At 37.5% G+C, this 18,756-nt stretch overlaps 2 protein-coding genes across 24 annotated transcripts in view; both read left to right on the top strand.

The window, feature by feature from the left end:
* LOC129447072 (protocadherin gamma-C5-like) overlaps positions 1 to 18,756 on the top strand; it is a 159,588-nt gene that overhangs the window by 80,636 nt on the left and 60,196 nt on the right. Inside the window, exon 1 of one of the 23 annotated variants that reach the window (XM_073874181.1) lies at positions 22 to 2,611. The exons of 17 other annotated variants lie outside the window; for them this stretch is intronic. In XM_073874181.1, the coding sequence (XP_073730282.1) occupies positions 236 to 2,611 (2,376 nt within the window). In that variant the 5' untranslated portion in view covers positions 22 to 235. Of the gene's footprint in view, positions 1 to 21; positions 2,612 to 9,725; positions 12,514 to 15,069; positions 17,730 to 18,756 lie in introns of those variants that run through there. 5 more of the 23 variants (XM_073874194.1, XM_073874158.1, XM_073874170.1 and 2 more) reach the window with 5 other exon arrangements.
* Positions 5,333 to 9,168, top strand: LOC141369048 (protocadherin gamma-A3-like). The gene has a single exon (XM_073874157.1). The coding sequence runs from the start codon at positions 5,821 to 5,823 to the stop codon at positions 8,248 to 8,250; it is 2,430 nt and encodes an 809-aa protein (XP_073730258.1). The 5' UTR covers positions 5,333 to 5,820; the 3' UTR covers positions 8,251 to 9,168.

Here is an 18,756-nt window from a genome sequence, read left to right on the forward strand (position 1 = left end):
TTAGGCTCAGAGTGCCGCTGTTTGTCAACTTAGCACAGTCTGTATTTTAACCCATCCCATCATCCCAGGATTTCAGTGAGAAGGAAATAAAGAAAAAGCTTTCATCTTGCTCATTGCGTGGTCAGGAACGAAACGGAATTGTTTTTCTTTGCCGGATAAAAATGATTTGCATTTAAATTTTACCCCAAATCGTCGAGACTGTTCTTTTATTCTGTGTTTGGTGCTATCTATAAAGATGTCTCGTATCGTGATATGCCACTGCGTTTTGTTTCTCTTTGTCGTTAATCGCTCAGCGCAAGGACAGGTCAGTTACTCTATTCCAGAAGAAATTCCTAAAGGCTCCATTGTTGGAAATATTGCGCAGGACTTAGGGTTGGATTTACAACGATTGAAATCAGGAAAAGGACGAATATTTACAGGAGACAGTACTGAATACATTGGTTTGGATAAAGAGACTGGCTTGCTGCTTATCCGAGAGAAAATGGATCGAGAGTCTCTTTGTGCCAAAACGACGCCGTGCGCTTTGCATCTTCAGCTGATTTTGGAAAACCCGATGGAATTGTATACGATTACGGTTGAAATCACGGATATAAACGATAACCCCCCCACTTTTCAGAAAAAGCGAATTCAATTTGAAATCAGCGAATCTGCTGTAACGGGTGCGAGATTCATGCTGGAAAAAGCCGTGGATGCGGATGTGGGAGTAAATGGTCTTCAAAGCTATTCTCTTAAACCAACCGATAATTTTGCTCTTGAACTCCACACCCAAGCAAGCGGGGGTAAAAACGTCGAGATGGTTTTGCAAAAACCACTTGATAGAGAAAAGAAAGAGGTTATTTCTTTGTTGCTTACAGCTATTGATGGCGGTGATCCGCAATTGTCTGGAACTGTTCAAATACATGTTACTGTACTAGACGCCAATGATAATGCCCCCGTATTTACGCAAAAGGTGTATAAAGCAACACTGACTGAAAACTCAGCACGAGGGTCTAAACTGACAATAGTCAGCGCCACTGATGCAGATGAGGGCTCTAACGGTCACGTGACTTATTACATCGCAAGTACAGAAGATAGCGCGAGAAACATGTTTATTATAGATCAACATAGTGGCGAAATCACTTTAAACAGTGTGGTTGACTTTGAAAAAGCAAGTCACTACGAGCTTGATATTCAGGCTAGAGATCAAGGGGGGCTTTCTGATTCATGTAAGCTAATTATTGATGTACTGGATATCAATGATAACAAACCAATGATCAACTTACTTTCAATGTCAAATTCTGTGTCTGAGGACTCCATGCCTGGAACGGTTGTTGCTATGATGAAGGTAGATGATGCAGATTCTGGTGTGAACGGTCAAGTTCAGTGCTCTATAAATGAAAACATTCCATTTGCTCTTACATCTGCATCCAGCAATTTCATCAGTCTGCGAATAGAGCAGCAGTTGGACAGAGAGAGAGATGCCGAATATAATGTCAGCATAACATGCTCTGATCAGGGAGTACCTGCCTTATACAGCAGTGCCTCTCTTACTTTACAGATATCAGATGTGAATGACAATGCTCCCGCCTTTGAGAAAAGCAACTATGAGGCTTTTGTTATCGAAAATAACACACCTGGCTTATCTATATTTACAGTTGTAGCCAATGATGCTGACTGGAATCAGAACGCACGCGTCTCATATATTTTAGAGGACAGTACTGTTAATGGAGTCTCTGTTTCTACATACGTGTCAGTTAACCCAGACAGTGGAGTGATTACAGCAATGCGTTCATTTGACTATGAACAACTGAAAGATTTCACGTTTAGGGTAAAAGCGCAAGATGGTGGATCTCCTCCACTCAGTACTAATGTGACTGTGAAAATTATTATTCAAGATCAGAATGACAACGCTCCTCAGGTTCTGTATCCTGTACAAACTGGTGGTTCTGTGGTGGCTGAGATTGTGCCTCGTTCTGCAGATGTTGGTTATCTCGTCACTAAAGTGGTGGCTGTTGATGTGGACTCTGGACAGAATGCCTGGCTCTCATATAAACTACAGAAATCGACAGACAGAGCGCTGTTTGAAGTGGGTTTACAGAATGGAGAAATAAGAACTGTTCGACAGGTGACTGATAAAGATGCTGTGAAACAAAAACTCACTGTTGTTGTTGAAGATAACGGACAGCCGTCACGCTCAGCTGTGGTCTCCATTAATGTGGCAGTTGCTGATAATTTTCCTGAAGTGCTTTCAGAATTCACAGACTTTACTCATGAAAAGGAATACAACAACGATCTGACTTTTTATTTAATTTTGGCACTTGCAGTAGTTTCACTGCTCTTTATAGTTTCAATTATAGCAATTATTTCAGTGAAAATCTACAGATGGAGGCAAAATAAGTTATTTTATAAATCTGGAGCAAATCTACCTGTAATTCCATATTACCCACCAGTTTATGCGGATGGCACATTACAGCACGTATATAATTATGAAATGTGCGGGACCACTGACTCAAGGATGAGTGATGTGAAGTTTGTCAGGCCCTACAGTCAGAACACACTCGTGAGTCAGAGTCATATGGGGACAGTACAGAGAGAACAAAACGAACAGGACAATGATGTCTTAAATACAGAGGTGAGACCTTTTAATGACTAATGTTCAAACATTTCATGGCTTTTTGTTCTTTTCTGAGCATTTTTTTTAAGATTGGGTGTTGAGTATAAAGACCCCATTCCTCCCTACCATAGCCTTTGCTCTGTGATATATAGCATGTGACAAAACCAGACAAGTTTATACATCTGTTTAGACATTGTGCACATGCAGTCAAAGTAGATGGCTTTATTAATTATTACGTCTCATAGAATCGCAATAATAAAATAAAAAATAAGTTCATAGAATGCTAAAGAAAGACAAATATTTGTGGTGATAATTTTACATGTTGTATTTACATGCAGAATTTGCCTAATCTTAATGCAATTTTTAAAAGCGACACCATAATTTGTATAGTTTTGTTTTTCTAGCACTGCGCTGAATAAGCAATTTGACATAATGGATATTTACATAAAGTTCACAACATGACACAATAATTCCTGAATTTACAAACAAATCTTAATTATTACCTGGATGATTAACAACTATTTTTATGTATGGTGATGGTTGTTCATGAGTTCTTTGTTTGTCACGGGATATTAAACTCGTAGAATCCTCCATGTTCAGCACTTTCTTTGCTTTGCCAGCGTTTTCTGCATATCTGACACCTTTCCAACAGATCCGTATTTTCACATAGAGAACATCTGAGGGATTCATACACAAAAATGATTATTAAAAGTGAAAACAGATCTGATTTTCAGGAAGGAAACACACGACATTCTACATATGTAAACAGTTGTTGAAAAGGATGGCTGGTGTAAATTGTTAAGAATTTGCTCATTCTGCAAGGCATGTATGCAAACCTAAGGCTCAGCACTGTTGCCTCACAACAAAAAAAGTCCCTGGTTTGAGCCCCAGATGAGCCTGGGGGTCTTTCTGTGTGCAATCTGTATATTCTCTTGTGTCAGATTTTCTCCAGGTACTTTGGTTTATTTGCATAGGCCTAGAAGAATCACTCTAAACAAACAAACGGTGCTATATAGAACCAAAACTGTTGATTTGAATCATAACCATAGAAGAACCGTTTTTAGTGCCATATAGCACCGGTGAAGCACCGGTGAAGCACCTGTGTAGAACCATATAGGTGCCATATAGCACCACTATAGCACCACATTTGGTTCTACATAGCACTATATGGTTCTACACAGGTGCTTCACCGGTGCTATATGGCACTAAAAACTGTTCTTCTATGATTACGAGCAAAGAACCACTTTTGGTGCTATATAGCACCGTTTGTTTTTAGAGTGTATGTAAGGCAACTACCACTTAAAAATATTATGTTTGTTCAGTCGTTTAGTATGGCATAAAATTGGTCATCATTACTTGTTGAAACCATTTTTCTCCAAGCACATTTTACAAATTCCAAACCACATCAATCTTAATATATAACATAAATTTTGTATATAATCATTTATATATTGTTGTTATAAAAGGCTGGAAGTGAAACACACCTTGTATTCAGGTGTCCTTTATAATTTCGCAGGTTTTCTTAAAGAATCATGCAAATTTGATCCCCAATTAAAAATGATAAGTATCAAAAACTAAATAGATGAAGACGACTTGAGAGTGAAAGTTTTGAGAGTGATTTTGGGAAGCAGCATTACTTCACTGTTTAAAGAATTTAGAGAGTAAAGGCTTCTTTGTGGTTTCACAACTATTTCTTAATTTTAATTCACTTTAAAAAATATTTTGCAGTTGATGTATTTTTTCAACTATTTTTGTGACCCTGCTACCCCACTCAGCATTTTTCATCCAAAGGTCACATCTTAATTTTGCAATGTTTAACATTGCATCTTTGTAATTGGTATTTATTTAAAAAAGAATTTCCAGTGTGAGCTAAAACCTTTTGGCACATTTTACCCGAAAGAAACGCTGCATAATTATGGTGCACACCTGAGTGCTGGGCGTGCTTAGCTTCCAGCCATAATTAACAATTAAATATTGTTCAATAAATACAAAATTAATAACAGTTATTCATATTAATGTGGTTTAGATTTGTTAAAATGTGCTTCGAAAATGCAATCACAGAATTGACTTTGTGAATTATGCACACACTAGCTATTTTGAGGGGCGCCACTAGCAATTTTGGGCCGTAAGAAAAAATATGAGGTTGGGACCTCTACCACACCCTTGTTACTAATTAAAATGATCTTTGGGGGACCCAATAATGCGCGGGCATATTGCGTGTGGTGAAGAGCGGTTTGAGGCGGTTTTACATGAGGTTCCGGGTTTGCACACTCATTTCAAAATTATATAAAATATATCCAGGGTTGGATTTAGTTTGCAATGTGGCTTGTTTTACAGTATGGCATGAGTCCTATTAATGCAATTTTTACTATTTCTGAAGTGCTTCTTTAAGACCATCTCTATGTCACGTAAGGCCGTGAAGTAGTCAAGCAATGGGTATCAACCAATTCAGCACCACCGCTACCATGGACAGCACCTGGTAACGTTGTACGTAAGAATGTATACCCTAGCAACCCGCTAAGGTATATTTCGGGGAACACGGCTAGAAAAAGTATACCTCCAGTTAAGGTACACTAAAAAAATGATTCATTCAATTTAATCATTTTTTTAAGGTAAGTTGTTGCAATCAATTTATTTAAGCTACATTTTAAAAAAATAGGAAGGCATAACAAAACAACAAACTTTTCTTTAAATGTAGCTTAAATAAATTGATTGCAACTACTTACCTTTAAAAAAATTATTAAATTGAATGAATTATTTTTTTCAGTGTATGTGACAGATAGACAATTACCATGTACACACATTACACTTGATTACATTTGTTTATGTAGTAAAATAATCATCCAAACATTTGTATGACTTTTTATTTATATCATCCATGCTAATGATAATGTTTGGACGATGCAAGGAATGCTTAACATTTTTCAGTCTTTCATATTTTGTTAAAAATAAGTGATAATTCTGCACTGCTCAATTTCGACTCTAAGTGCCGCTGTTCAACCTTTGTATCCTTGTAGTGGGTTTGTTATCCATCCCTTTAACAAAACCCGTAGCAATAGCATAATTCAGACGTCATCAAGAGGGACACTGGGTGCAGACCGGAAAAAATCGCTTGTTAGCTTTAGTCTCCAGATTCATTAAACCCGGAATAAACAGATTTGCGGAAATATTCTATTTCATCGTATATTTTGTTTTAATTGCCTCTGTGCAATCTTTGTTGGTCACAAATGGAGTCGGGAGGAAAAGGCTGGGTGTATGGCTGGTTATTCTACACAGTGTGCGCCATTTCTTTATTTGCGACTGAAGTGACTGGACAGATTCGTTATTCGATACCCGAGGAAATGGCAGTGGGATCGATTGTTGGAAATATCGCCTCGGACCTTGGACTTGAACCTAAAAGACTGATTTCAGGAAAAGCGCGTGTGTTTACCCCGGAGAGCAGTGAGTACATTGGACTGGACAAAGAGAACGGACATCTGGTTATTAAGAATAAAATAGACAGAGAGGAATTATGTGGAGAGTTATCCGCGTGTAGTGTCAGTTTTGATATCATTTTGGATAACCCGATGGAGCTTTATCGTGTTACAGTTGACATACAAGACATCAATGATAACAGCCCCGTATTTCCGAAATCTAAAATCGAACTAGAAATCAGTGAATTAGCTGTATCGGGTGCGCGCTTTCCATTAGAGAGCGCAATAGATCCAGACGTGGGAGTGAATACGCTACAGAAATATACTCTTCATCCTACCGATCATTTTAAACTAAATGTGCAGAATGCTGAAGATGGTAGCAAAAACGTCGAGATGATTCTTCATTCTCCATTAGACAGAGAAAATGAAAAGCATCATAATTTAATACTGACGGCTTTCGATGGTGGAAAACCACAAAGGTCTGCGACTGTGCAGATAAATATTGTTGTTCTTGATGTAAATGACAATGCGCCTGTGTTTACTCGGTCGTCTTACAAAGCATCCGTTGTTGAAAATGCAGCTAAAGGTACAGTCGTTACAACAGTAAGTGCGACAGATGCTGACGAGTCAAGTGATGGTGTACAGTATTATTTTGAACACGCGACCTCTGCAGTTAAAGCTTTGTTCTCCATTGACGCGGATTCTGGTGAGGTTAGAGTTATAGGTGACATAGATTATGAAAAACACAAGCAGTTCAAAATCAAAGTCAAAGCTAAAGATCACGGAGATTTGACTGACTCGAGTGAGATCATTATTGATGTCATTGACGTAAATGATAACACACCAAAAATTACAATAATGTCTTTTACCGCTACTGTATCTGAAGATGCAACACTTGGCACTGTTATAGCAATGTTAAACGTTCAAGATCTAGACTCAGGTGACAACAGTAAGATTACTTGCTCTATTGATCTGAACTCTCCATTCAAAATCGTATCGTCATTGGCTAATTATTACAACTTGGTGACAGATTCAGAATTAGACAGGGAACAGACAGCAGAGTATAATATCACTATAACCGCTGTTGATGGGGGTAACCCAGCTCTGTCAAGTAAAGAGATTTTGAGACTGAAGATATCTGATGTGAATGATCACGCACCTCAGTTTGAGCAGGAATCATATAATGCTTTTATAGCTGAAAATAACCCACCATCTACAACTATTCTGTCTGTGAAAGCAGAGGACATGGACTGGGGGCAAAATGCCAAGATTTCTTATTTCCTCATTGATGGAGATTTAAATGGATCACCTCTGTCCTCTTACATTTCCATAAATTCAGAAAGTGGTGTGATCTATGCAATAAAATCTTTTGATTATGAACAACTGAAATCATTCAAAATGCAAGTTAAAGCTCAAGATGGAGGCTCACCGCCTTTATCCAACAATGTGACTCTTAACATCTTCATTCAAGATCAGAATGACAACGCTCCTCAGGTTCTGTATCCTGTACAAACTGGTGGTTCTGTGGTGGCTGAGATTGTGCCTCGTTCTGCAGATGTTGGTTATCTCGTCACTAAAGTTGTGGCTGTTGATGTGGACTCTGGACAGAATTCGTGGCTCTCATATAAACTACAGAAAGTTACAGACAGAGCGCTGTTTGAAGTGGGTTTACAGAATGGAGAAATAAGAACTGTGCGACAGGTGACTGATAAAGATGCTGTGAAACAAAAACTCACTGTTGTTGTTGAAGATAACGGACAGCCGTCACGCTCAGCTGTGGTCTCCATTAATGTGGCAGTTGCTGATAATTTTCCTGAAGTGCTTTCAGAATTCACAGACTTTACTCATGAAAAGGAATACAACAACGATCTGACTTTTTATTTAATTTTGGCTCTTGCAGTAGTTTCACTGCTCTTCATAGTCTCAATTATTGCGATAATTTCAGTGAAAATCTACAGATGGAGGCAAAATAAGTTATTTTATAAATCTGGAGCAAATCTACCTGTAATTCCATATTATCCACCAGTTTATGCGGACGGCACATTACAGCATGTGTATAATTATGAAATGTGCGGCACCACTGACTCAAGGATGAGTGATGTGAAGTTTGTCAGGCCCTACAGTCAGAACACACTCGTGAGTCAGAGTCATTTGGGGACAGTACAGAGAGAACAGAAGATACAAGAGAATGATGACATTAATTCAGAGGTGAGATGTTTAATTGACTCTTCTATGATCATGTAAAAGCATTTCATAAGGAAATTTTGTTTTTTGTCGAGCATTAATAGTGAAGTCTACTAAAAGATTGAGTATGCTTTGGGGTGTTTGCGTGATGCTCAATGACAAAACCTGACACATTAGCTTATACTTTGCACATTTACAGTCAAAGTAGAAGGCTTTGTTAATTATCAAAAAAAAAAAAAAAAAATTATAGAATGTTTAAGGAAGATAGTGCAAACATACACTGATGCTCAAGAAGGCAACATGATTCTTTCAGATCCAGATCTGCTTTCTGAACAGGATGGTCGGTATAAATTATTTTATTTATTTTGTCTTTTGGGACATATGTATATTCTTAGGGCATTACTAAATTAATACAATCTTTGAAAAATGATTATTGAGCATGTGAATGTCTGTACCTTTTGTAATGCAATAGTCAACATTTGAACTGGATCAAAAAAGTTAATTAAAGTTGTCCTATGACAAGAACAGGTATTGTGTGGTTTTAAACTAAGTTTTAATAACGGTGTAGTTGTGTATGGGCCCCTCAAATGTCCTTAGTGTTAAAAGATAAATCTTAAGGTATTGCTGGAAAAGGCTCAGTTGTGCAGAAGCGCAGGACCTGACAGATTTGTTTGATGGACAGTGGCAGTTTAATGGCTAAAGATAAATAAGGCACATATTTACATATATCACAAAACATTAAAACAGTTGATGATCTTTCGTGTAGCATTGAACAGTATTAAAAATCAAATGTTTGTAAAATTTGCAAAGTTTTGTTATTGTGGATTGTGGGCAATATGTCAACATTAGTTTTGTGAAATACCTTGTTCAGGGCATTGTTGGGAAATGCACCGCTGGTCATGAGGCCCATTCACTCCCATAATCGGAACAAAGAATATCATGGAAGTGAAGGGGCATCATGAACGGTTTGTTTGCGGACGTTGCTCGGAATGTCTTCCTTCGTGTCATCAAAAAAAAAGAAAAGAAATTAATACAGGTTTGTACTGTATCAACACGAGAGTGAGTACATTGACAGAATTTTTTTTTGTTAACTAAATACTAACATTTTGCAGATTCGGCAAGGTTGGTATATGATGTAATTCCATGATGCTATTACTGTCTAAATGAACTGTCTTTACGTCACAGTCCAAAATGAAATTAATGACAGAATTTAATAAAGTAGCATTATTATAAAGAAGTGATGTAAGCGTCAGCTGTTAATACGGGGTGTTAAGGTCAGAGCAGTAGCAAAAGTTTACTAGTGTATTACCATGATACTTAAAGCTTACCATTTACTATTGTATAGCTCAATAGTAGAGCATAGCAAGCAGCGCAAAAGGACATGAATTCGAACCCAGGGAACACACTTATAAAAAGGTACACCTTGTAATGCATAGGTACCATTAGATAAAAGGCTCAAGTGTCTGCCAAATGCGTAAATGTAAATATATTAGGATTGGTTATGTTTGTTTAAGGATAATAATAATCATTCAAACATTTTTTACTTTTTAATCATTTTTGTCCACGGTAATATTTCTGTTTGTGTGCTACTGCGTGGGAAGTTTGGCGCTTTAAAATCTTTCAATCTTTCAGAAGGTGTTGTAGATGTGATCATTCTGCACTGCTGTATTTCGACTCTAAGTGCCGCTGTTCAACTTTGTATGCTTATAGTGGCGTTGCTATCCATCCCTCTAACAAAACCTATAGCAGTAGCATAATTCAGACTTCATAAACGACGACACTGGATGCTACATAACAGACAAGCTTTTCAGCTTCGTCTCCAGATTCTCAAATGCGGATGAGGCATTTTGTATGAAATATTCTATAATATTCATCATTCGGTTTTTTTTTTTTTCGTTTTTTTTAATGCTCAGTCTTTGTTGTGCAAAAATGGAGTCGGGAGGAAAAGGCTGGGTGTATGGTTGGCTATTCTTCACAGTATGCGCGCTTTCTTTATTTGCGGATGAAGTGACTGGACAGATTCGTTATTCAATACCTGAGGAAATGGCAGTGGGCTCGATTGTTGGAAATATCGCCTCGGACCTTGGACTTGAACCTAAAAGACTGATTTCAGGCAAAGCGCGTGTGTTTACCGCGGAGAGCAGTGAGTACATTGGACTGGACAAAGAGAACGGACATCTGGTTATTAAGAATAAAATAGACAGAGAGGAATTATGTGGAGAGATATCCGCCTGTAGTGTGAGTTTTAATGTTATTTTGGATAACCCGATGGAGCTTTTCCGCGTTACAGTAGACATACAAGACATCAATGATAACAGCCCCGTTTTTCCGAAATCGAAAATAGAAAAGAAGATCAGCGAATTAGCGGTGCCCGGTGCGCGCTTTCCATTAGAGAGCGCAGTAGACGCAGACGTGGGAGTGAATACACTACAGAAATATACTCTTCATCCCACCGATCATTTTAAAATGAATGTGCAGAGCGGTGCTGGTGGCAGCAAACACGTCGAAATGATTCTCCATTCTCCATTAGACAGAGAAAAAGAAAAACATCATAATTTAATCTTAACGGCCTTCGATGGTGGAAAACCACAAAGATCTGCGACTGTGCAGATAAATATTGTTGTTCTTGATGTTAATGACAATGCGCCTGTGTTTAGCCAATCGTCTTATAAAGCATCAGTGGTTGAAAATGCAGCTAAAGGTACAGTCGTTACAACAGTAAGTGCGACAGATGCTGACGAGTCAAGTGATGGTGTACAGTATTATTTTGAGCACGCGACCTCTGCAGTTAAAGCTTTGTTCTCTATTGACCCGGATTCTGGTGAGGTTAGAGTTATAGGTGACATAGATTATGAAAAACACAAGCAGTTTACATTTAAAGTCAAAGCTAAAGATCACGGAGATTTGACTGACTCGAGTGAGATCATTATTGATGTCATAGATGTAAATGATAACACCCCAAAAATTTCAATAATGTCTTTCTCCAGTTTTGTATCTGAAGATTCAGCACCTGGCACTGTTATAGCAATGTTAAATGTTCAAGATCTAGACTCAGGAGACAACAGTAAGATTTCTTGCTCTATTGATGTGAACTCTCCATTTAAAATCGTATCCTCAATAACAAATCATTACAATCTGGTGACAGATTCAGAATTAGACAGAGAACAGACAGCAGAGTATAATATCACTATAACTGCTGTTGATGGGGGTAACCCAGCTCTGTCAAGTAAAGAGATTTTGAGACTGAAGATATCTGATGTGAATGATCACGCACCTCAGTTTGAGCAGGAATCATATAATGCTTTTATTGCTGAAAATAACCCACCATCTACAACTATTCTGTCTGTGAAAGCAGAGGACATGGACTGGGGGCAAAATGCAAAGATTTCTTATTTCCTTATTGATGGAGATTTAAATGGATCACCTCTGTCCTCTTACATTTCCATAAATTCAGAAAGTGGTGTGATCTATGCAGTGAAATCTTTTGATTATGAACAACTGAAATCATTCAAAATGCAAGTTAAAGCTCAAGATGGAGGCTCACCGCCTTTATCCAACAATGTGACTCTTAACATCTTCATTCAAGATCAGAATGACAACGCTCCTCAGGTTCTGTATCCTGTACAAACTGGTGGTTCTGTGGTGGCTGAGATTGTGCCTCGTTCTGCAGATGTTGGTTATCTGGTCACTAAAGTTGTGGCTGTTGATGTGGACTCTGGACAGAATTCGTGGCTCTCATATAAACTACAGAAAGCTACAGACAGAGCGCTGTTTGAAGTGGGTTTACAGAATGGAGAAATAAGAACTGTGCGACAGGTGACTGATAAAGATGCTGTGAAACAAAAACTCACTGTTGTTGTTGAAGATAACGGACAGCCCTCACGCTCAGCTGTGGTCTCCATTAATGTGGCAGTTGCTGATAATTTTCCTGAAATGCTCTCAGAATTCACAGACTTTACTCATGAAAAGGAATACAACAACGATCTGACTTTTTATTTAATTTTGGCACTTGCAGTAGTTTCTCTGCTCTTTATAGTTTCAATTATTGCAATAATTTCCGTGAAAATCTACAGATGGAGGCAAAATAAGTTATTTTATAAATCTGGAGCAAATCTACCTGTAATTCCATATTATCCACCAGTTTATGCGGACGGCACATTACAGCATGTGTATAATTATGAAATGTGCGGCACCACTGACTCAAGGATGAGTGATGTAAAGTTCGTCAGGCCCTACAGTCAGAACACACTCGTGAGCCAGAGTCATTTGGGGACAGTACAGAGAGAACAGAAGATACAAGAGAATGATGACATTAATTCAGAGGTGAGACGTTTATTTGACCCTTCTTTGATTTTTCATTAAAAAAAATCATTTGGCTTTTTGTTTTCTTTTTCTGAGCATTTTTAAGAAAGGGCTGTTGAGTGAGTGTGCTCTGGGGTGTCACTCCGTGACAAAACCAGACACAATAGTTAATGTATTGTGTATATATAGTCAAAAAAAAAATGTGAGCTGAGATATTACAGGTCAAAGAAACTATTTTGTAGAATTTGAAAATGGTGCCAACACTCACTGATGCTCAAAATGGCAACACAATACAGGAAACAGGTGTAAATTGTTATTATTTTATCTTCTAGATAAAATGTATATATATAGTTTGTAGCTTAGGGCATTGCTAAATAAATACATAATATCTCAAAGCAAAATAATAACAATTGACACATAGCATCCTGTTTACAAGTTTAAATTACACATTGCTCTTAATAAATCCTTCTTGAGGCATGTAAATGTTTGCACTTTTTGTAGTAGCTGTGTATGGGTCCATCAGATGTCCTCACTGTAAAATGATGTATCTCAACATCACATTGTTGCAAATGGCTCGGGTATGCAGAACTGCAGGACCTGATGCATTTGTCTGATGAACAGTGGGCAGTTTAACGGCTCAGGACAAGCAGGGCACTTACTAACAGCTATCACAAAATATTTAAACAGTTGATTATCGTCCGCATAACATTGTACAGTATTAAAATCAAGCTTCTGGATTATTGGTAAATTCTGTTATTGTGGGCTTTGGATATGTAGACATCAGTTGATATATCTTGTTCAGGGCTGCATTTCCTGTAACTTTTCCTAATGCTACGTTGTTCTCAAGTTATACCTATAAGCTGTACCTGATTCACGTGTTGTTCTTTTATTGAGTAGGTTATCCAATAACACAATTAGTGATTTTTACACAAATAATGTGATGCGGGCCATGCGGCTGCTGGGCACTCCACCCAGGTTGTGGAGTAAATCAATCACCAGGGGCACTGCTACACTTAAAGCTTTACTGGGGAACAGGCCCCCCATTTTGACTTTTTTTGAAAGCCTGCTGCATGCGGCCTTTGCAACACTTCTATACAAATTTCCTTTGCTTAACCTACTATTCCTACATTACAAAAAGTACAGGGAAAGATAAACATTGTATTTAAAAATATTTAAGGAATATCTTCATCATACTTAACATGAAGTATGAGCATTACTAACATTTTTGGAGGCATAAATAACATACAATGTGAAAATAATGAAAGTAGAGAAAATATTTTCTTGAACACTTGCATTTTTCATTATACAATGAGAAAAATTATTAATAACGTCTTTTTTTACAAGAATATTTGTACATTAACAATATTACAAGAAATCAGTCATTCTTTGACTGCTACTAAAATAATCTCAGTCATAGTTACTGCCAAAAGTATATAGTTCATAACTAAATATTAATTTCAAATCTGAAAATACAGTATAACACATTTGTGTTGATTTTCTCAGAAACAATGCAATTCTATAGACTGCCAGAGGTTTTCCTGAAAATTTTCCTCTAATGTTTGAGACCTGACTGGGTGATGATGTAGTTTGTCTTACCTCCCTCAAACTCATCTCTTCTTTCTGCTTCCCTTTCCCTGCTTTGCACAATACACGTTTTATGTCCATCTACAGGAGACACGGTGATCGAGTCAAAATAAAATTATGATTATTAATAATTATTATATTAATAATTAGTAGTTGGAAATTTACTTTAGTTTTGTCATGTTTTCATAAGCTAACTCAATCGCGTGGCCTTATCTGGACTTTTGTGCGCGGCTGCAGTAAGGAAATGCACAGACGCGCGCGGACTTGGATTAGAGTAGATTTATTACACGAGGGCAAGTGCCCCAATTAAAGGGGTCTATAGTGACGCCCCTGAAAGACACTATGGCAAATGTATTATGATAATATAAATGCCCCTTTCAAAACCAAGTGAAGGCATAGTGCGTGCTGGTGGTGTGGAGCGATTTGAGGCATGATACGTTTTATGTCATGGGCCTAATAAAATATACAGGGATGGATTTACTTTGCAATTTAGATTATTTTTACAAAATATACGACCTTGTTAAAACAATCCAAATTGCAAACTAAAGTCCTGTTAATGCAATGTTAACTATTTCTGAAATGCTTTTTTATAAAGAACGAGGTGAAGTAGCCGCTGCATAGAGAGTAGATTGATGAGAGATCGGTATCAACCAATTCAGCACCTCTGCCATCATGGACAGCACATGGTAACGTCGTACATAATGCCTTAAGCAACCTGCTAAGGTATAGTTCGTCGGCTGTTGAAGTAGCAGATGTAAAACAGGGTGGGTTTAGGTCAGAGCACTTACAAAAAAATACAGTGGCATTTTCATACTGAATAAATACCATGTTCCTACATTACACTTGATTTCGTTTGTACTGTAGTATAATAATCATCCAAACATTTTTGTGACTTTTTTATTCATTTCGCTAATGCTGAGGTTTGGACGCTACATGGTATGTTTTGCGTGTTAAAATCTTTCATAATGTGTTTAAAAAAAGTGATAATTCTGCAATGCTTTGTTTTGACTCTAAGTGCCGCTGTTCAACCTTTGTATCCTTTTAGTGTCGTTGTTATCCATCCCTTTTAACAAAACCCGAAGCAGTAGCATAATTCAGACATCATCAACGGGGACACTGGATATAGCAGACAGACAAATCGCGTTCTTTCTTCGTCTCCACATCCGGAAGAGGCATTTTTATTTAAATTTATTTAAAAATTATTTAAAAAATAATCTATCACAAATTTTGTTGTTATGCCTCTGCTCAATCTCTGTGGAACAAAAATGGAGTCCGGAAGAAAAGGCTGGGTGTATTGTTGGCTATCAGCATGCGTGCTTTCTTTATTTGCGACTGAAGTGACTGGACAGATTCGTTATTCTATACCAGAGGAAATGGCAGTGGGCTCGATTGTTGGAAATATCGCCTCGGACCTTGGACTTGAACCGAAAAGACTGATTTCAGGGAAAGCTCGTGTGTTTGCCGCTGAGAGCAGTGAGTACATTGGACTGGACAAAGAGAACGGACATCTGGTTATTAAGAATAAAATAGACAGAGAGGAATTATGTGGAGAGATATCCGCCTGTAGTGTCAGTTTTAATGTTATTTTGGACAATCCGATAGAGTTTTATCGCGTTACAGTTGACATACAAGACATCAATGATAACAGCCCCGTATTTCCGAAATCTAAAATTGATCAAGAAATTAATGAGTTAGCTGTATCGGGTGCGCGCTTTCCATTAGAGAGCGCAATAGATTCGGACGTGGGAGTGAATACACTACAGAAATATACTCTTCATCCCACCGATCATTTTAAACTAAATGTTCAGAATGTTGAAGATGGTAGCAAAAACGTCGAGATGATTCTTCATTCTCCATTAGACAGAGAGAAAGAAAAGCATCATAATTTAATACTGACAGCTTTCGATGGTGGAAAACCACAAAGATCTGCGACTGTGCAGATAAATATTGTTGTTCTTGATGGCAATGACAACGCACCCTTGTTTAGCAAATCGTCTTATAAAACATCCGTTGTTGAAAATGCTGCTAAAGGTACAGTCGTTATAAAAGTAACTGCGACAGATGCTGACGAGTCAAGTGATAGTGTACAATATTATTTTGAGCACGCGACCTCTGCGGTTAAAGCTTTGTTCTCCATTGACGCGGATTCTGGTGAGGTTAGAGTTATAGGTGACATAGATTATGAAAAACACAAACAGCTCAAAATCAAAGTCAAAGCTAAAGATCAAGGCAGTTTGACTGACTCGAGTGAGATCATTATTGATGTCATAGATGTAAATGATAACACACCAAAAATTACAGTAATGTCTTTTTTAAGTGCAGTATCAGAAGATGCAGCACCTGGCACTGTTATAGCAATAATAAACGTTCAAGATCTAGACTCAGGAGACAACAGTAAGATTTCTTGCTCTATTGATCTGAATTCTCCATTTAAAATCATATCCTCAATAACAAACCATTTCAACCTGGTGACAGATTCAGAATTAGACAGGGAACAGACAGCAGAGTATAATATCACTATAACCGCTGTTGATGGGGGTAACCCAGCTCTGTCAAGTAAAGAGATTTTGAGACTGAAGATATCTGATGTGAATGATCACGCACCTCAGTTTGAGCAGGAATCATATAATGCTTTTATAGCTGAAAATAACCCACCATCTACAACTATTCTGTCTGTGAAAGCAGAGGACATGGACTGGGGGCAAAATGCAAAGATTTCTTATTTCCTTATAGATGTAGATTTAAATGGATCACCTCTGTCATCTTACATTTCCATAAATTCAGAGAGTGGTGTGATCTATGCAGTAAAATCTTTTGATTATGAACAACTGAAATCATTCAAAATGCAAGTTAAAGCTCAAGATGGAGGCTCACCGCCTTTATCCAACAATGTGACTCTTAACATCTTCATTCAAGATCAGAACGACAACGCTCCTCAGGTTCTGTATCCTGTACAAACTGGTGGTTCTGTGGTGGCTGAGATTGTGCCTCGTTCTGCAGATGTTGGTTATCTCGTCACTAAAGTGGTGGCTGTTGATGTGGACTCTGGACAGAATTCGTGGCTCTCATATAAACTACAGAAAGCTACAGACAGAGCGCTGTTTGAAGTGGATTTACAGAATGGAGAAATAAGAACTGTGCGACAGGTGACTGATAAAGATGCTGTGAAACAAAAACTCACTGTTGTTGTTGAAGATAACGGACAGCCCTCACGCTCAGCTGTGGTCTCCATTAATGTGGCAGTTGCTGATAATTTTCCTGAAGTGCTCTCAGAATTCACAGACTTTACTCATGAAAAGGAATACAACAACGATCTGACTTTTTATTTAATTTTGGCACTTGCAGTAGTTTCTCTGCTCTTTATAGTTTCAATTATTGCAATCATTTCAGTGAAAATCTACAGATGGAGGCAAAATAAGTTATTTTATAAATCTGGAGCAAATCTACCTGTAATTCCATATTATCCACCAGTTTATGCGGACGGCACATTACAGCATGTGTATAATTATGAAATGTGCGGCACCACTGACTCAAGGATGAGTGATGTGAAGTTTGTCAGGCCCTACAGTCAGAACACACTCGTGAGCCAAAGTCATATGGGGACAGTACAGAGAGAACAGAAGATACAAGAGAATGATGACATTAATTCAGAGGTGAGACGTTTATTTGACCCTTCTTTGATTTTTCATAAAAAAGAAATATCATTAGGCTTTTTGTTTTCTTTTTCTGAACATTTTTTAAGAAAGGGCTGTTGAGTGAGTGTCCTCTGGGGTGTCACTCCGTGACAAAACCAGACACATTAGTTAATGTATTGTGTATATATAGTCAGATAAATGTGAGCTGAGATATTACAGGTCAAAGAAACTATTTTGTAGAATTTGAAAATGGTGCCAACACTCACTGATGCTCAAAATGGCAACACAATACAGGAAACAGGTGTAAATTGTTATTATTTTATCTTCTAGATAAAATGTATATATAGTTTGTAGGGCATTGCTAAATAAATACATAATATCTCAAAGCAAATAATAACAATTGACACATAGCATCCTGTTCACAGGTTTAAATTACACTTTGCTCTTAATAAATCCTTCATGAGGCATGTAAATATTTGCACTTTTCGTAATAGTCGTGTATGGTTCCATAAGATGTCCTCACTGTAAAATTATGTATCTCAACATTATACTTTCGGAAATGGCTCGGGTATGCAGAACTGCAGGACCTGATGCATTTGTCTGATGAACAGTGGGCAGTTTAACGGCTCAAGACAAAGCACTTACTAACAACTATCACAAAATATTAAAACAGTTGTCGGCATAACATTGCACAATATTAAAATCAAGCGTTTGGATTATTGGTAAATTCTGTTAATGTGGGTTTTGGATATGTAAACATCAGTTAGGTGAAATTTGCTGTTCAGGGCTGCATTTCCAGAAACCTTTCTTAATGCTACGTTGTTCTCAAGTTATACCTATAAACTGTACCTTATCATTTAATAAGTGCAATATAAAAAATATGCTGGATTTACTTAAAAATATAGTGCATCATTTTTGCATCCACTTTAAGTAAGTTTTACTTGAAATTTTAAGCAATTGCATATGTTGCTTAAAATTTTATATGAAACTTATTTTAAAAGATGGATGCAAGAATGATGCACTATATTTTTAAGTAAATTCAGCG

Source organism: Misgurnus anguillicaudatus, chromosome 12, assembly GCF_027580225.2.
Source record: "Misgurnus anguillicaudatus chromosome 12, ASM2758022v2, whole genome shotgun sequence".
Taxonomy (NCBI): domain Eukaryota; kingdom Metazoa; phylum Chordata; class Actinopteri; order Cypriniformes; family Cobitidae; genus Misgurnus; species Misgurnus anguillicaudatus.

Coding starts and splice junctions, on each gene's coding strand:
- LOC141369048 (XM_073874157.1), top strand. CDS start 5,821: ATGGAGTCGGGAGGAAAAGGCTGGGTGTATGGCTGGTTATTCTACACA.